A 17,671-nucleotide genomic window follows, 5' to 3' on the forward strand; every position below is an offset into this window, starting at 1 on the left:
ATACAAGCCCCCAGTTATTCTGCAGTAAGACAGGCTGTGCTTTTATTCCCGTTGTTGAGGAGACTCAGGAAAGTATTACTATAAAAACATGTTAAAATGAGAAGCAAATGGCATTTAAAACATCTTCACTTCCTACTTAGGGTACACCCAAGAGCAAGGGGAGCAAGCGTGTAGGAAGGAGAGTGCTTGAAGAAAGAAATAAAAGCACAGTAGCTGGCACTTCTCTGCAATAATATTACCAGCCTGCTGAGAGCAATTACAATAGCACAGACAGCACTAGCTTTATTGTGACCTTATTGAATTAAATCTGAGGAAAAAAACTCTGAGATTCAGCAGGGAATTTATTAAAAAATTTTAATGCCAACTTAAATTTGATCCAAAGGCCTCAATATTAAAGGTCATATCCATTACTATACGGTGGGAAACCTTGGATCTCTCTGTTCCTATGTTCCACCCTTTCTCAGTTTTTTCTTTTGTAACAGTAGGTCAGACTTTCCTTCCCCCAGCTTTGCAACACACTCTATTAGAGGTACAAGACCGCTATTTACATTTTAAAAAGCCTTAGGCAGCAAGTCGAATAAAGAACTCCAATGTTACTTTAAATGAGAAGGTGAAAACGAAAAACAAAATCAAGCAGCACTGATGAAACTAATGTGCTATACGGCTGGACTTTACCACCTTACGTGGATATACAAAACATGTAACCTGATCATCACTGAATTATGTGCCACTACTTCCAGATCAACTGTCATCATGACAGGGGAGTCAGGTATGAACTGACTACCGAGTTGCAAAGAATGGTAAAAGCTGTGTAGTGTTTTTAAAAAAGAAATTCTTAACTCTAGTTCATTGCACACCTTTGGAATCTGAAATCTGATCAGCTGAGCTTCAAAGCCTCCTTGTTTGCATGACAGCAAGCACAATGGTGGAAATGGTTACGGGGTACTTCTTCAAGTCCCATCATTCCCCTACCCAAAGCTTTCTGCTTTACAACAGGGGATGCACATGCTAAGCACCTGTGAAAAATAAAAAGCACATTGTGTAGCTCAGCTTCCTGAAGGAAGTACTCCCCACAGATTTGCAGGATAGCTGCGTGAAGTTACTTTTCTTTTAGATGAAGATTTAGGAAAGAAATAGAAACACAGATTGCCTATCCTTTGGCAAAAGATGAAAAAGACCACAAGTTCTGGTTCCACACTGTACTGATTTTTCTCAAATATGAAACTGTATTAGAGGGAAAAAGCTCATGTTCTCAAATGCTTGTATAATTTTGGAGCTTACATTCTAGTGACTACCAGAGTACCTTGAACTCTTAAGTGCCCATATTAGTCAGCATAAATGTGTGAATACAAGTCTGGATCCTCACCGTCAATCTGCTTAGGTACCACCTGAAGAAAAGAGCCATCCTCTCCTTTCAGCTTATGAGAATATGTTATGGGTATTCATTACACTCCTTACTTTCTCACTAGCCTCACTCGATGTCAGATGTCTGAGGAAAGGAAGAAGGTTAAAACAAAAGTTTCCTGTACCAGGCTCACTTAGGTTTCAAAATATATGCCACCTGATGACCTGGTAGCAGCAATTTCAGTCTTCCTCAAAAGTTCTGGAAAACCTGGCAACTGAACTAGTTTAACTTACTGTTCAGGCTGTGCTGGCATTAAATGTATTTTTGGAGGACAGTGCATGAAAACCATCTTTTCTAAATTGAATTCACACAAGATTCTACATTCTTCACACTAACAGCCAAACTAAATTTAGTTATGTGCATGCCTTAGGCATCTTAGCAGGTCTGAAACCAAAAGGGCGAATAAAATTTGAACGCCACTGAAAGGTGACCACTTCTTAAAGACCTGTGTTCACACGTTCATACGCCGACCCAAGCTTAACCTTCCAGACATGGATGCAAACAACCCCTAGCTCAGGACCTGTGTAGCAGTGTCTGGGCTGACACGCCCTATCAGCTGCACCCCAGGATTTTTGTAACTTTTGTAAATAAATATAGCTTATTCTCACAAGCACCCTACTGCAAAGCCCTCTACATGCAACATGAATGAACTTAATCTGCCATGCTAAAGAAAGCGTCAATGGTTTTGTCTTCTGAATTTGTTTTACCCTTCACAAAAAGATTGATTACACATCCTTGCTTTAATGAGATTTGATTTGGTAACGACTGCAATTTTGTTCATTAGATAGCTGTGTCTTGTCAGTCTTGTCTTATTCAAAAAAGGAGGGAGAGGCTTAATTTATTAGTTTTAACATTTGCAAGAGTCAACAAAATGGCTGCTAGTCTAAAACTGAAACATTTACTATTTTGTCTTTCCATATAAAAGCTAGCTTTGATGTTAGAGTACAGACATCTTAGTTTTTTATGCTGGATATCTTAGTTTTATACGCTGACAATGAAATCTCTATGATTTTTTTTAATAGGACCTGGACAACACATGATTTCTTCAGTTAATAAGATGATGACAGGAATCCCAGAAATAGAAATTTCAGTCATGACACTGGGAAGGATAAACACTGGTATGAAGCCTGATGCCAACTCACCGGTTTGCCAACCATTTTTCTCTCATAGAAGTTCAAAGAAATGAAATAAAAATTACCAATCTACTAACAACAGTTTTCAACTAACAGTATCTTATTTGAAATACAGAGAAATACAGTATTTTAGAGTACTAGGCTATAGTACTATGTGAGGATGGAGTCAGGATGGAGAACAAGAAAGGCAAGAGGAATGGGAATATGGAAATGTCAGACCTTGAATTGCTCAAATGACAGGGAATTTTGCTACCTGCATCAAGATTTGGATGTTTAAATCAGTCCTTTTGTTTCCTAGGACTGAGACCCTGGTGAATTTTTCACTCACCCCTTGATAAAGGCGGTTTGTTATCATTAGGTATATAAATATTCTTTCCCTATTGTTTCAGCTGATCAAAGTTTAGTCATATTTATTCTCCAGCTCTTCCAACTTACCTGCTATTCTTTCACAAAATAAGCATTTTTTTCTAATCTCATTTTGAACTTAAGCAAATGGTGTATCTCTATGTAAAATACTATTTAATTCTACAGCATTTCAGATAACAACTAAATTAGTCAACAGTTCCTTCTACAAGTAGCATTGCAAAATTAGGCCCTACACAGTAAAATATTAAAATAATTAATTTTATACCATATTTGAGTTTAACAACATTAATGCATTTTATCTGAATTTTTGTATGTATATGTATGTTTACTTGAAAAACTGCAGCTTTACCTTTAGGATCTCAATTAAAAAGACAAGTAAAATTGCAAAAACCACAAATAGCTGCTTCCCTACTTTTCCCTTTTCCCATCCTGGTGTTCACACTGGCTCTCGCTTAACTAGAAAATAACAACATTAGCTATTAAGTCTCTCTTCACTGCCCATTAGGCAGGGTTTTAAATTCTTATATTGTCTTCAGTGTGGCCCATAAAACATGGTAAGACTAACACAAACAATGTGGTCAGCATCCTGCCAGCTTTCTGTCTAAGCAGATCTTCTCCAGTCTGCTGCTCCGTGGATCTAAAGGGGACAGAGAAGAGAGTGAGGTAGATGACAGAGGGATACCTACTGAGATAGAGACTGTTCTAAGACTTGGAATATCATGCTTTAATTCCTGCTGTGAGCACATTTTGGGAACCTGGGCAAATAATTTAGTTCCCTATGCATCAAAGTCTTTAAATATATGCTTTAATTTAAACACGAATAGCTTCCTTCATTTCCACCTTAAGATCTTAAGGACAGGCTTGTGGTGAAATGCACAGTTAAAATCAGGGTGCTTTGATGTCCCAGAGCTCACTGCTACTTCTGTAAAGGAGCAGTAGTACTCACAATTCTCTCTGCCCTCTGCCTTGCCTGTACAGCTGAGAGAAGGGAAACAGTCCCAGCCCTGACAACTCCCTTGGGATGGCACAACAAATGTACGTGTACTGTCATACTCACAAAATCATTAGTAATAAAACTAGCACTTTGAAAAGACTGACTTTCTTTTTTACCCGTAAAGCATACCATACCTGTGGTAAAGGTATTTTACTGTCAGTGGGTTAGTTCTTCAGTATTATACTACAGCGCAACCTTGCACATCAATTTTTCCTCCTCTTCCCCCATGAGCATACATACAAATCATTTAAAAGCAAATTACAACATGTCAAGCTGCTTAAGGAGACTCTTAAAAATCTAATATATGAAGTTAACCATTGGCATGATTTATTATTGAAGTTCCACTGTTATAACTTGACAATTAAGAAATATTGATAAATGTAAACACATTATCGATGTCAATTAAAAAGCACAAGATTGATTAACCTCCCAGAGGTATACTGGCACAAGCAGTTCGAGAGTAATCACCCCCAATAAGTATTCACTACTGACAAATGTGCATAGAAATTAGACTGCTGTGAGACAAAAATACTTTTCATTAAAATTATGATCGTTTGAACACATAACCAAAGCATTGGGTCAACAGAATTACAAACAAGAGCTATATTAATGTGAAAGGCTAAGTGAAGAGGTCGCATTAACCCTACGCTCGGATGCAAATATGGTTAAAAATTACCAAAGCAACTGCTCAGCAAGTGAATTATTCTCATAGAAGAAAGACTTTAACATATTATTTAGCCACTACACTGCAATATTCGTAACTGCCCTAGTGAGGGACAAGACCTTGTTTACAGGATAAACAGCATAGCTTTGTTTCAAAGTATGTATTTATATACATTCTACAAGTGACCAAATTATAAAGGTGAACTTGAAACTCTGCTTAGAAATGGTTCACTTCCTGCAAAGCAAACAGCCTAGGAAGGACGTTCAGGCAGTCCATACCTCGAAAGGGGGAAGCATACATCTGACATATCCCAGAGAGAATAACAACAGGACTCAGTCAATTTGTGATTTAAATGTTACTGGAAGAGTTTGGTCTCTTTTTTCTTCTTCTTTTTACTTGCTTTCAGAATTAATGTACTGGCATAATGCCTGTCACCAAGATGAAGGGCACTGCAGCTATAGCTTTTAATGGCCAAAAAAACCCCAGGCTCACCTCAGAAAGCACAGAGCTAAAGACAGCAGCAATGCACCAGTAGCAAGGAGACTGCGTAAACACTAATTAAACTTCTCTCGACACTCTTGTCTAGAAAACAGTTTTCCCTGCTTAAACTTCCAAGGGCTGGCTCAGACATGCTGATATTGGGAGTCTAGCAACTTTCTTCCTTAAAGCTTAGCCTTCACAACTTCACGGATCAAAGACATTTCCCTCAAATACAAGCAGCTTACTACTGAGACAATAGACAGAATCCAAATTTCCACAAAAAAGACATAATTGAAACATAATACATCAATGATAAAGCTTCTTTGTTTGAAAGAGCTTTCTGTGAAGGCCACACATATGTTTACGTTTATCGTCAATATAAAACTAGATCACAATGAATTTTCCTGGCTGCAAATTCAGTCAAGTGATATTAATGACAGAGACTGCATTTGATGCTATGTTAAACCACAGAAGATTATAATACATGCAGACACACCAGACACAGAGGACCAGAAAGAAGACACTTTTATTTTTTCCTGAAGTAACTTTTTTCCAGATTTGTATTAAATGACAGTTGACATTGGTGGGGTTTATAAACAGGTTTCATTTTGACAAGCAATTTTAAAATACGAAAACAACTGGTCCCTTTGCAACTCAGATAATGGAAGAGTTTTAGTAAGTGAACCAACAGAAGCAGCATGAAGCAAATAAGATGAGGAAATAAAAAGCACTTGTGAAGCCAGGTTCTTGGAGGAAATAGGACAGAGAGAGCACTTTGCAGGCTGGCCTTATGCTGAGAATGAAGACAAGAATAAATTCTTTAGACTTGACATAGTTCGTCAAGTCTGTGGAAGAAACAAAAAAAGGCATCTGATTCAGAATGGCAGGGGAAGATTTTACGTACTGTATTTTCATTGTGCTGAGGGGAGAAGCATGGCCAGCTGAAAGGCCAGAAAAGAATGCAACTAGCTTAAAGAGGAGCTAAAATCTCCCTCCTTCACTGCGTTATCTGTAAAGGGAAAAAACTGTAACTGGAATATGCTGAGAGACTGATGACTGAGCATGGGGGGAGTAAATGTCATTAAAAAAACCCAACACTGTACCACAGCTACAGGACTAGGTGACTTGTTGGATAATAAGGACGCCAACACCGACATCGTCATCCTGAATTGCAGACTGCAGTTCAAGGGCAGCAGAACAGTCCCGGGGATCCGAGGCACCAGACAAAAATGCCACAGCTCCTCCTGGAGGGAAGTGTGCCCACTCATCTGCAGTGCCATTGAACCTGACACTGTATCCTTTCAATAGGCAGTACAAAACCAGGAAGGAAAGTTTTCTCAAAAAGTAACCAGCACACTGTGGGAGATCAAAACAGAGATCACTGTTGTAATAACAGCACTGTTGTCTCTCTTACTTTATCAGAAGTCCTCAAAACAGCAATCCCTTTCATTTCCTCAAGGTCTAGCTGTACTTAAAGCTGGTTTACCCCAGGATTACACCACCAAAAAGGGACGCTCAGGAGAGATCTATGTTCTGATGTGAATATAAGTCACAATACATGTGCAAGGCTTTTACAAACGTTATACATTTCATAAATGACACACAAAACCTGCCGTACTTCTTCTATTCAGTAGAAATGGATCTTCCACAAATGTTCTGCTCTGCAGCAGACACCATGCAGCAAAAAAGATGAAAGTTGCTCAAAGGTTAATATACTTTAATGCTAGAAATTCAATATTCAAATCCTCCCTCAACTGGCACCACTACAAACCAGATTGGCAGGCATCAACTCAAGATCACACAGTCAGATTAGAAACATGGCAGAAGTAATTCCAGCTGTGATCGGAACTACCAGCACTTATTTCTACCTTCCCTCTCTCGGCAATATTTTATATTTATGCTAGGACACAGACGTACTTGGTGTTACCTCATTTGGAAGAGACCCCCTTGAAGTTTTTTTGCAACAGCCACCCCTATGAACTGTACTCATTTACACACTGGGCAGAAGCCCTTGAGACACCAAACAGAGGAAAGCAGAAAGCACGAAGGGATGAGAGGCAGATGAACGCATCTCCCTGAAAACGTGAGCCTGCCTTGCTTCTGGAGCCTTCTTCAGCACAGACTGGTTCCATCATTGCTACTAACTGTTTCAAGAAGCTACTGATCAGCCAGGCTGATGAAACTTACTCTCTTCCATGTGGAAGTTTACACCTAGCATTTGTGTAATGCCAAACTGCTCTCTGGAAAGTAAGTCCTTCTCCTGTCCTTCAGACAGCTCTCCTCTGTGCATAACATCAGATGCTCAGAGCTCTGGATGCATTATATAACTACTTATCATTTATGATAAGGCCCCAACCTCACTGGATTAGCCACTAAATACATGTAACAAAAATAATGACAGCTCTTTATGACAGATAATTAAAGTATCTTAAAAGCAGCCGCCAACACTCAACAGTCTTTATTTTTATATATTTTTTAGGAAAAGACACTGCATACACCAAATGCTGTGTTTTACACTAAGGCTCTTAGATCAGAAAAAACAAAGCCTCATTCTACCTCTGAATCACCTTTGCTTGCAGCCTAAAGGTTACTTTCAATGCAGGGTCTATTTTTCATATTTAATATTGCAGGCAGAACCTGCCACTTGTAATTTAGTCAGCAGGGCAAACAGCAGCAAGTGACTTGTGAAATACAGTTTTGCTCTCCATCAGGAGAGTTAAAGGAAAGCCTAAGGAGTAACACCGCTCTGGAGACTCACACAGGTGTAACCTGGAGAGCCACACCACCTGAAGACAGGTAAAATGTCTGTTATACTTCCCACACATTCAGCTGCTACAAATTAACCTGATAGGGCAGCTCTGGGCTTTTGGCATCTGTTACAATATTGCCTATCTCCAAAGCTATCCTACATGCCAAGATGAAAAACCCATTTCAAAAGGCTGGCTGAAGTGGAACTCACTCCTGACACGTCCTGGGAAGGGCCAAGTTCTGATTCACCTGGGTTTCCGTTCAAATTTAGCAAACCTTTTATATGTCACTCCTACTACATTGTTCCTCCTCCCTTCTCCCCCTCCCCCCCCCCCGGCCCCCCCCAACCTTACAGATATTTACTGGACATAAAATGCATTCACTCTAATACTAATACTCTAATACTAATACTCTAATACAAAACCAGTACATGCCTGAATTTAATGCCTCCCAATTTAAATTTAAATTTCAAGCTTTCTCTTGTTTACTAAAAGACAGGTATTCTCCATCCTATGTTACACCTTCTTCCACCTTCATCTGTGTCTCTTTCCAAATAAAGAGAACTGAAACTTAATGGATGTTAAGGCTTTCTGTTGCATTCTTAATCCTATTCTTCCTTGCAGGCTACTGTTATAACAGAAGAAATATATAAATATGTATTTCTTGAGTTATGTTTTCAAATCACAGGGAAACTAAGTGCAACTTGAACACAACAAATAGGATTTAAATGACCTTGAGGGGGAAAATAAAATCTAAAGATATCACCCCACAGACTTTTGGAACAAAAAAGAAATTCCACAGAACCCCCCACCCCCCCCCAATGCCTTCTAAAAACCAAAGTCAGCTGATTTAAATTCAACGTTTGGGTTTGCCACAAGCTTCCAGCATAATTTCCCTAAATGTACGGAACCAATCAAGTGAGAACTCATGATATGCTAAAGCAATTAAAAACTGACTACTGGTATTGCAACAGGCTAGGAGCAAAAGGTGCGAGAGGCTCATGCCAACCATTTGCTGAATTCTAGATGCCATTGCAAGTATTTAGAAGCGTATAGATGCTTGATTACCTCAAAAACTCATACCATATAGCGACTTGATAAAACTGTTTTAATTGGATCTTCATCCACTGTTTGATTATGCCATTCACCGTCTGCTCCTCTTCGGTGAATGAGGCATTTGAAAACTCTTTCCTGCACCTACACTTGCTTTAACAAACTAAATGGCTCGAGAGGCAGGAATAGTTCTCCCTGTGCATAGTGTTGGCTCTATCCTGGTTGAAATGTGTAGGTGCAACTGTAATAAATAGAAATAAATGACACTAGTGAAAAAGCAGCAAACTTCCAAGGACACTCTTCTTAGGTAAGAACTCTAAGTCTATAATTTTTTGTAGAAAAATAGGTATTTACCATTGTGAGTCTGAAAAGAATTAAATAAAATTCAAGGAGCTTCTAAAGAAAAGCAGTAAATTAATCTGTGATTTTAAAACTTCCTTACAGTGACAAACTTGGTAAGAGGAAACTGTATTAGAGCTCCAACATAACTGGCTGCCAGCAGGAAAATGTGACTTGCCTGAACAGTAGCGTGGGTGCAGCACGCTGTACTCAGAGTGCTCAAAGAGCTTTTCCAGCTATTCTTTGCCCTCGGCTTCAAAACTGCTGCTTACATAATCAAATACCATACACAGTATTTTGCAACTTTCTTACATATTCATAATAACGAGACAGAAATATGACTCGTAGCCTGAAACTAAAACTACTAATAAGAATTTTCTTAATGAACCACCTCCTGCCAAGGGCATCCAGCCTACAGTGCTTTGCAGTATAAACACAGGTCTCTTCAGATACACAGAATACTTCTTGAAGGCTGTCTTGAAGACTGTTCCTTGGGACAGTCAATTCCAACGTCACTCACAACTATGTAGATTGGTACCAGTCCCCTGAATGCTCAACGATACGCTCTCAGTCCAGAAACACATCTACCTTTACATTTACTAATTTACCTGCTATTGCTACATATCAGTGACAGGATTACTAGAACTGAACTATGGAAAACAATGGGAGGATTTGCCGATAAAGCCACAAAGGATGAGCAGGTGAAACTAAGGTACTTTTGCCTTTGGTTTTTTAGAGTAACTATAATTGAAATTGCTCTTCTTGCTAATACTTACTAAGCATGCTTTAATATTGATACTATTTTGATTACCAGAAATATGCTTCCTTATGCTGTGCCTATATTATTACCAATTCATAATAATATGAGTGCTGTGTTAGTACATTCATTCAGTATTGTTTCCACTTCCGTTCAACTATTACTTGAATCTATGATATTGCTAAGATGAGATACTGCTAACGGATGCCTCAAGAAGGCTCAGTACTTGGCTACACACAGCTGCACCGACAACTTGGGTTGCTTAAAAAATAAAAGATCCAGAAGAACTGTTCAACTGTTCTTATTTTACACAAATTTCAAAACAAGACCATACTGATCATTTTTACTAGAAAAGGCAAATATGGAGAAACACAAGAATATGAGACTGAAATTTCACACCATTGCACAGGGTTTTATAAAGGCAGAGTCATGAAGCATTTCATTAAAAGAAACAGAGCTAAAGTTACTATAATGAAAGAATATTGCAAGGATTAGAATGTACTTACAACATGCTGCAAACATGAAAAATGCTGCAAGTGCTCAATATTTGTCATTATCAGTGGAACCTTTTTAATAGAGTTCTCACACTTCAAAACTATGCTCCTTCATTCTTCTACATGTCTGAAGGGAACAGTAAGAGGTCAAGCCTGAGTATTAAGTACTCAAACTCAAAAGAAAAAGTTCATTTGTTCCCTTAGAAAACGCCGATGGCCAGCCAGCTGTAAAGGAAGCAGATCCATGCATCCAAACTGCCTAACCTCTCATAGTGCATCTCTTGTCTCCCTGATAAAGGTTTGTGCAAACCATGATTCTCATCAGTTTGGATTATTTAAAGGGACAAACAAAGGCTGTGAAATATCAAAACTGTTTTACTGAAAAGTACTATAGTTGTGTGATGTCAAATACAGTACAATTGATACTAAAGCCTTAGAGGTACCAGGAACACCAAAATAAGCCTTCATAGCTGGACAACAAGGTGACTGGTAGTTTCCAGCTACAATCTAAAACTGAGGACAAAGTACTGTGGAGGAATACGTAAGAATGAGATGTCCTATAAATTAAAACAGGGATTTAATCAGAGCAAACAGGTCTAATATGGCTTTTGAACTTCACTTTAATATTTTCAGTTTAAAACTTGAGAGACAGCATGTCACAATGAAAACTAGTGAATACTTCAAAACACTCAGTATTATCCTATCTTCAGAGTGGCTTCTATATATATATCCTGAATCTCAACAACAGCAGTAACATTTCAGGGCAAATTCTCCTGCCGCTAACATACTCCAATAGCGAAGGAAACTCACAAAGGGTGTCATATTAGCATAGCTGGGGAATGGCTGTTACAGTGATCCTCAAAGAACCTCAGCGGACTTGGCCTCAAAACTTTACAAAACTTTCCATTTCCAACTTACTTTTGACAATGCAGTTCTCACAATGCCCTTCTTTACAGGGAAGACACCACAAATTGTGCTGTTTACACAGTAAACAGACAAAAATCTTCACAGTGTTGAGATAAGAATCATTCCTTCCTTTAGCCAGACTATTTTTAAATCAAAACCAATAACAAGCAGAGGAGGACTAAGGCAGAGATTAATGTTCCTCCATGCTTTTCAGCTTTACAAAGCTACTTTTATAAAATTCAAGCAAATTGTACAGTGACTGACGTGAACAAAATGACAGTAATCTGTCACTATTTCACATTTTGCACTAGGCTGATTCAAATACTTATTTATGAACCTTACACTTCAGTGGTCACTTTGATGACTAAACCATAAATTAGAATGTAAAGTGAACATAAATTTGATTTTAGAGTAACAACAAATTGTCAGCAAAGTGGGATATTATTTAATTTCTATCGACACGCTATGAAAAAGTCAGCAATACCAAGACGTGCTAAATCATAATAAACCCCAAACTTAGCAAAAAAATGTATGCTAGATATCATGTTTGCTTCAGTGCATCTGCATTTAAAAATAAAAGCACTTTATATTATGCTTGGTTAGTTTTAAATATAAAGTCTTAATGATGTCAGATGACTTAATTACTTAGATCTTCAATTAAACAGGGAGCAAGAATGATTTTTTACATGGAGCATGATTAAATTTGACAGCAAGTAAATATTAATATGAATTTAGATGCTAAGGTTTTTAATAGTCCTGATAAAAGCTTACTTTTTAAGACAGTGGTGCTATTTTTCCAATATTTATCTCTTGCTTTGCAGCTGAAAGTGAGACGACACTGAAACACAATAGAAATTCTGCAAACAACAGTTCTTAATTTTTTAGAAAAAAATTTCTTACATCAAGTCTTGCAGGGACTTGTGTCAAAAAATTATCTTGATAGACAAATTTTTCTTCATCAGATTATTTTCCATTAAAAGGTTCCATCGAGTTACCACGTGTGTTACTGCCTGCTACTCCCACAAACACATAAGACAAACACATACACTCTTCCAAAACTGAATGCAGCATGATTATAGTTTGGAAAATTTCTACAAGTGTGACATATAGGAGATACTTCAACAACAGTTCCACTGTTTTAGCAGTGTTAAAAATGGGAAGTTGTGTCAGATTCTAATATTTCTTACTTTTCGAGTATATTTTTCCTGAAATTCTTACACGGAATGATAACAAAATGTGGTTAAATTTAAAACTACTTTAGCTTTAGCAGATTGGTTTCGCATATGGGAAAAAACCCTTAAGCAAGCAAAATCTTGCAGGTTTAGTACTAACTGAGGCTGTTCTGCATTATTCTGGTAGGTCCCTCCAACTAGCAAACACATAACCAGTTAATCACTTGTTGTCATTTGCTTGAAAACAGTTTGATTATAATATATTTAAGATTTGTGTTAAATGCTAGTTTTCTGTGTTTGCAAGAGTAAAACATACATGGAGAGGTTTTCATATTCTGAAATTTCAAGCGGTGCTGTTCCAGGGAACTAGAACCCGACATGCCCTTTTTGCTTCTGAACATCTTCCTGGCTGAAAAATTCACACCTACATATAAAATATTTTAAAGCAAGATTTATGTATTGCATGGTAAAGCGAAATGTGGCTCTCAGTGACTTCTCTCGATCTTGAGTCAAGAAAGATTTCTTATAAAATTTCTTTGCCATTACTGCCAAGTAGCAAAATGGAAAAAAACCCCTAGCAGATTAAAATGGTTCTAGTGGTGTAATGAAAAAAGCAGAATCCATGCTAAGAGAAAATAACAAATCTTGTCTAACCTTTTATTGCTGTAATTTTATTGAATGAAGAGTTAAATGCACAACATTTTTACCAATGCAAAATACAGGCCAGTACATTAAATAGTTACCTATTGTTCACATGCAGGCTTTTTAGAGATATCTGTGTATGTATGGGCACACATATATGTTTATGTATGACCAAAATGCTCACTAACAAACAATGAACGCAAAATGTCCTTAAGTCCAACTACTCCTTTCCAAAGGACAGTGAGTGGGTATACCAGTCAGAGACTAACCAAGCCTGCATGCTCTTACTGCTCTTTCCAAGTCAGCTGAAAGACTTATCTGATGCTGAAGGACATCTACGCTAAAACTTCATAAAAGGTGCAAGATAAGACCCACACCCTAGAAGGAAAAGAGTCTGCCCTGTCAAGAGTCTGTTTCAGAAAAAGGGTATCTTTTTTCAGGGACCACAGTAACAAAGTGATCTAGGTGTTCACAGGACTCAGGCAGGAGAAAGGAGTTTTATTTTAAAATCTGTCCATGTTTTGTCAAAAGAAAAGCTGGAAAGCTTTTATTTTAGCAACACTTACCCACCATCTGACTTACAACTGCCTTTTATTATTAAGGCTCAGAGGACCAGCAAGATCCAAACCCTATCCACATCAAGTCACAATACCCTGAACATCAAGGTACTACAAATCAGCATCCTCATTTCAGCATCCCAGATACATATCTATAAAGTAGGAACAGTATTTCCCACCTATTTCAAGACCTTTCATACCTTGAAATTGAACTCTCTTCAGAAAAAGGAAGCACTTGCTACTACAAGAGAGTCGTGCCAAAGAGGTCCTAATTAAGATATTTTAAAACAAAAATAAATTCATTACACTTCAGCCATCCATTTCATGGCAAAACAGTTACTGTAGTAGCCTTACTAATGTCTTCCTGATTTATCAAAGATATGTTTACATTCTTAAAACCATCACAGAGCATTTTCTGAAACGCTGACAGGAGTTTATTGTAGCCAATCTAGAAGAGATTTTCTGTAGCATTTTACTATGGGAGATCCCACATCCACAAATTATTATTTCTTTGATGCAGCTTCCCGTAAGTGGCAGAATTTGACCTTTTGAATTCTTATCTTCTGCCACCCCGTGATGGATGCACTCCTCCTGTTTGCACTAACTGAACTTTGGCCCATGCAGACGCTCAGCAATTAGGCCTAGCCGAAGTTAATCTTACTGGGTGAGGCTATCAGTGAGAACTCTGTACCAAACCCGCAGAAAACGGTTTGGCTGGAGGCTGGGCTGGTAAGTGGACGAAACTGCATTAGCACAGCAGGAAATCTGACTACAAATCAACCACTTTACGCTGTAAATATCTGCAGCCATAAGGATCTGTTGAGCTCTCCCTCCACAGCAGCCAGCTGCATGGCGGTGACCTCCCCTTGAGTAGGGATGCCTCTCAAGGTCACCCCTTGAGGCCGAGAGATCCCTTACCTGACACCAGACATCAATGGGTTGGTGACATTTTTTGCATGCATGTAACATTTATGAAATGTAAAGTAAGCTTAAGTGATAATCTTCATATCCCATACTAACTTTGAAAGTAGTAAATAGCATTGACTGTCAATCCATCTGTACTTATTAAATATTTTACATACCTAAATTTACTGATTAGAACTGAATAAAATAAATACTAGCTCAGATCTGTCTGAGATCTCTCTGATTCTTCTCCTGTGACACCCCCTCCTTCATTGTCTTCTCCAGCCTCTAATAGCTCCCTGGAGAATACGGGCTATCAAGGTTCTCCAAGATAAAACCTCAAAAACAAGAGCTGAAAATGCCTACAGATATGAGAAAAATCACTCCAATTTAAATATAATTGCATTGAATCCATCCAATCTGAACTGCTTCTTCGAGAACTACTTTTAAAATACAAAAATAGCAGCATTTGTATTAAAAAAAAGATAGCAAAGCTATGGTAGCACAAAACAACACCTGTTCCTAGGAGAAGAAATTCCAAAGAACTAATTTAACTTGCACCTAAATATTCACACTGAATTGCCAAATCAAAGAGCCCAGCTTCCTACTGAAATGAGAATCTAACTAACTGACCTGCTGGTTGTTAAAAGATTCATGTTAAAACAGACCACAGAGTAACAGGTGCACATATTCATTTGATATTTAATAAAAGTACTACTGAGCTCTCACTGGTGTCAGTAAGTGCAGATTTTGCACGGAGGGATAGCTGAAGCACTCTAAGTGCCCTTACAGAGTTCAGGCGTAGAAGCTTGCTTTCTTCAAATTTCCAGTAGTCACTGTAGATAGACAGTGGGTATGTATGAGAAGTAATAAAGTATCTGAAGTTCAACAAAGTTCATACCTAATTAATATGATTCCCAGTGGAAGGAACAGAGGTGCTATAAATGCTACTCAAACAACATCAGAGGAAAATACAGTCAGTGACCCAACTTCTTCCAGAGAATCATCCAGAGATCATTGGAATGATCTCCCCAGGGAAGTGGTTGACTCGGCCATGTTGGACACTTTCAAGAGTCGTCTGGACAGGGTGCTGGGCCATCTTGTCTAGACTGTGCTCTTCCTAGAAAGGTTGGACTAGATGATCCCCAAGGTCCCTTCCAACCTGTGATTGATTCTGTGATTCTGTGATCGTAGTATCATTAAGGTTGGAAAAGACTTCTAGGATCATCAAGTCCAACCATTAACCCAACACTACCATGTCTCCTAAATCATGCCCTGAAGTGCCACATCCACACGTCTTTTAAATACCTCCAGGGATGGAGACTCTACCACCTCTCTGGGCAGCCTGTGCCAATGCCTGACCACTCCTGCAGTAAAGAAATTTTTCCTAATATCCAATCTAAACCCCCCCCAGATGCAGCTTAAAGCTGTTTCCTCTTGTTCTATCACTGGTGACCTGGGAGAAGAGACCAACATCTTTACCCCTGCTTGGACACATTTAGCCAGCATTTACTTAATTCACTTTAGGATTTTCTTGTTCTGCTGCTGTTCTAACACTGTATCTGGAGGTGGGGAAAAACAAACACGGAAGGCAAGACTATTCGGAGAGGATGTCACAGACAGTCTTCTAAACCTATGATGGAAGGAGGAAGGAGTGAGGAAAGGAATCTAATACACATATGAGCTAGAAGAAACAGATTCAAAGGGAAATCAGGGCAGAACAGAGAAGCAGAGTGAAGAGACAGTAAAACAAACAGCAGAAAAGGTAATGGAAGGGCATATAAACTTTTGACAGCAAGGCGCCTGTTCCAGTTAATGGAACAAACATCCCTAAATCCCCTATTGCAACCGTCATTGATGAACAGATGTTTCCCACCCTCTCATACTCAAAGATACAAAAATGACTGTTCATCCAGAGATATTCTGAGCAAGGATCTATTTTTTCCATCTGAAACAGCATATGACAGTTAACTGAGGAGTGTATAACTTTCAGATAAAATGAGAGAAATAAACATACCTGCCGATGAATAACCTCTAGGTTTGCTTTGGCTTTATTTACTAGTTCTTCTATTTTTTCAGAATCATTTATATTCTTGTTTTCTCTGAAGGCATCTCTTATCCTTCTGATGGCATACGTTCTAAACACAAACAATAAGAAGATGTGTATTCATAGATGCACCACAGTTTATGACATTTCAACATTCTTTAAAAACATACTGATTTTTAAAAATCAATACACTCACACAAAAATATATATTTTACCCAGTTTTATACATATATCTTTATATTCAGGGTCCTGTTTTGCCAGAGTTGAAACAGTAACCAGATTCTTTAATTAAAAAAGAAGTGGCTTTACTGGAGGAAAAGTTTTATATTTCACACATCAGCCCAGTCCTTGTTGCTTGTATTTGCTGTAAACATACTGCTGGATGCCCAGCATGGATACTGCAAATCTCAAGAACATTACAAAAAGCCTAAGAACCAAAATACCATCCCCCAAATTATCTTGAATCAGTGCGACTATTCTTATTTTGCATACTCTAAAGGTCACTGAGCTAACAACGAAATACACTATACATTATTACTAGTTCTGACTTTGTAATCTAGCAGTCAACAAAGGTAGACTGATGGACCAACCATAACAAAAATGGCTCCTTCCCTGTCACTCCTTTTTTCTCCTGACAAAGTATATTTCAACCCTCAGTCCACCACATACTCATCCATTTCCCCACTAAGAAGCATAACGACACAATCTCTGCAAGCAGGAAGAGGTTATGCTTTCTGCTTTCAGAGAGGAAGGACAAAGCTGCAGCTATCTCTGAATCTCTCCCTTTTCTCTTCAACCCAGTAAAGAACCTTTATGCAGTCTGTAGTGTACTGCTCAATAAAAAATAGGGCCAATCTCAATATTAAAATAAAATTTTCATACTAAGCGGTAGATACCTTCATTACATGCATTCTTGAGAGTAGAAGAAGAAATGGCAGTAAACTGATCCTGCTCAGCTATCTTGGTAACGTCCCACTTCTCTACCACATCACATCAGTAGCACTTTTACTGC

At 38.3% G+C, this 17,671-nt stretch overlaps 1 protein-coding gene across 5 annotated transcripts in view; it reads right to left on the reverse strand.

The window, feature by feature from the left end:
• Positions 1–17,671, reverse strand: part of LYRM4 (LYR motif containing 4) — a 94,871-nt gene that overhangs the window by 53,612 nt on the left and 23,588 nt on the right. For all 5 annotated transcript variants that reach the window (XR_010371603.1, XM_064443547.1, XM_064443545.1 and 2 more), the window contains one exon: positions 16,630–16,750. Coding sequence is in view for 4 of the 5 variants with exons in the window: in XM_064443547.1 (XP_064299617.1) it covers positions 16,630–16,750 (121 nt within the window). In the remaining variant the exon portion in view is untranslated. The remainder of the gene's footprint in view (positions 1–16,629; positions 16,751–17,671) is intronic.

This window comes from Phalacrocorax carbo, chromosome 2, assembly GCF_963921805.1.
Source record: "Phalacrocorax carbo chromosome 2, bPhaCar2.1, whole genome shotgun sequence".
NCBI lineage: Eukaryota > Metazoa > Chordata > Aves > Suliformes > Phalacrocoracidae > Phalacrocorax > Phalacrocorax carbo.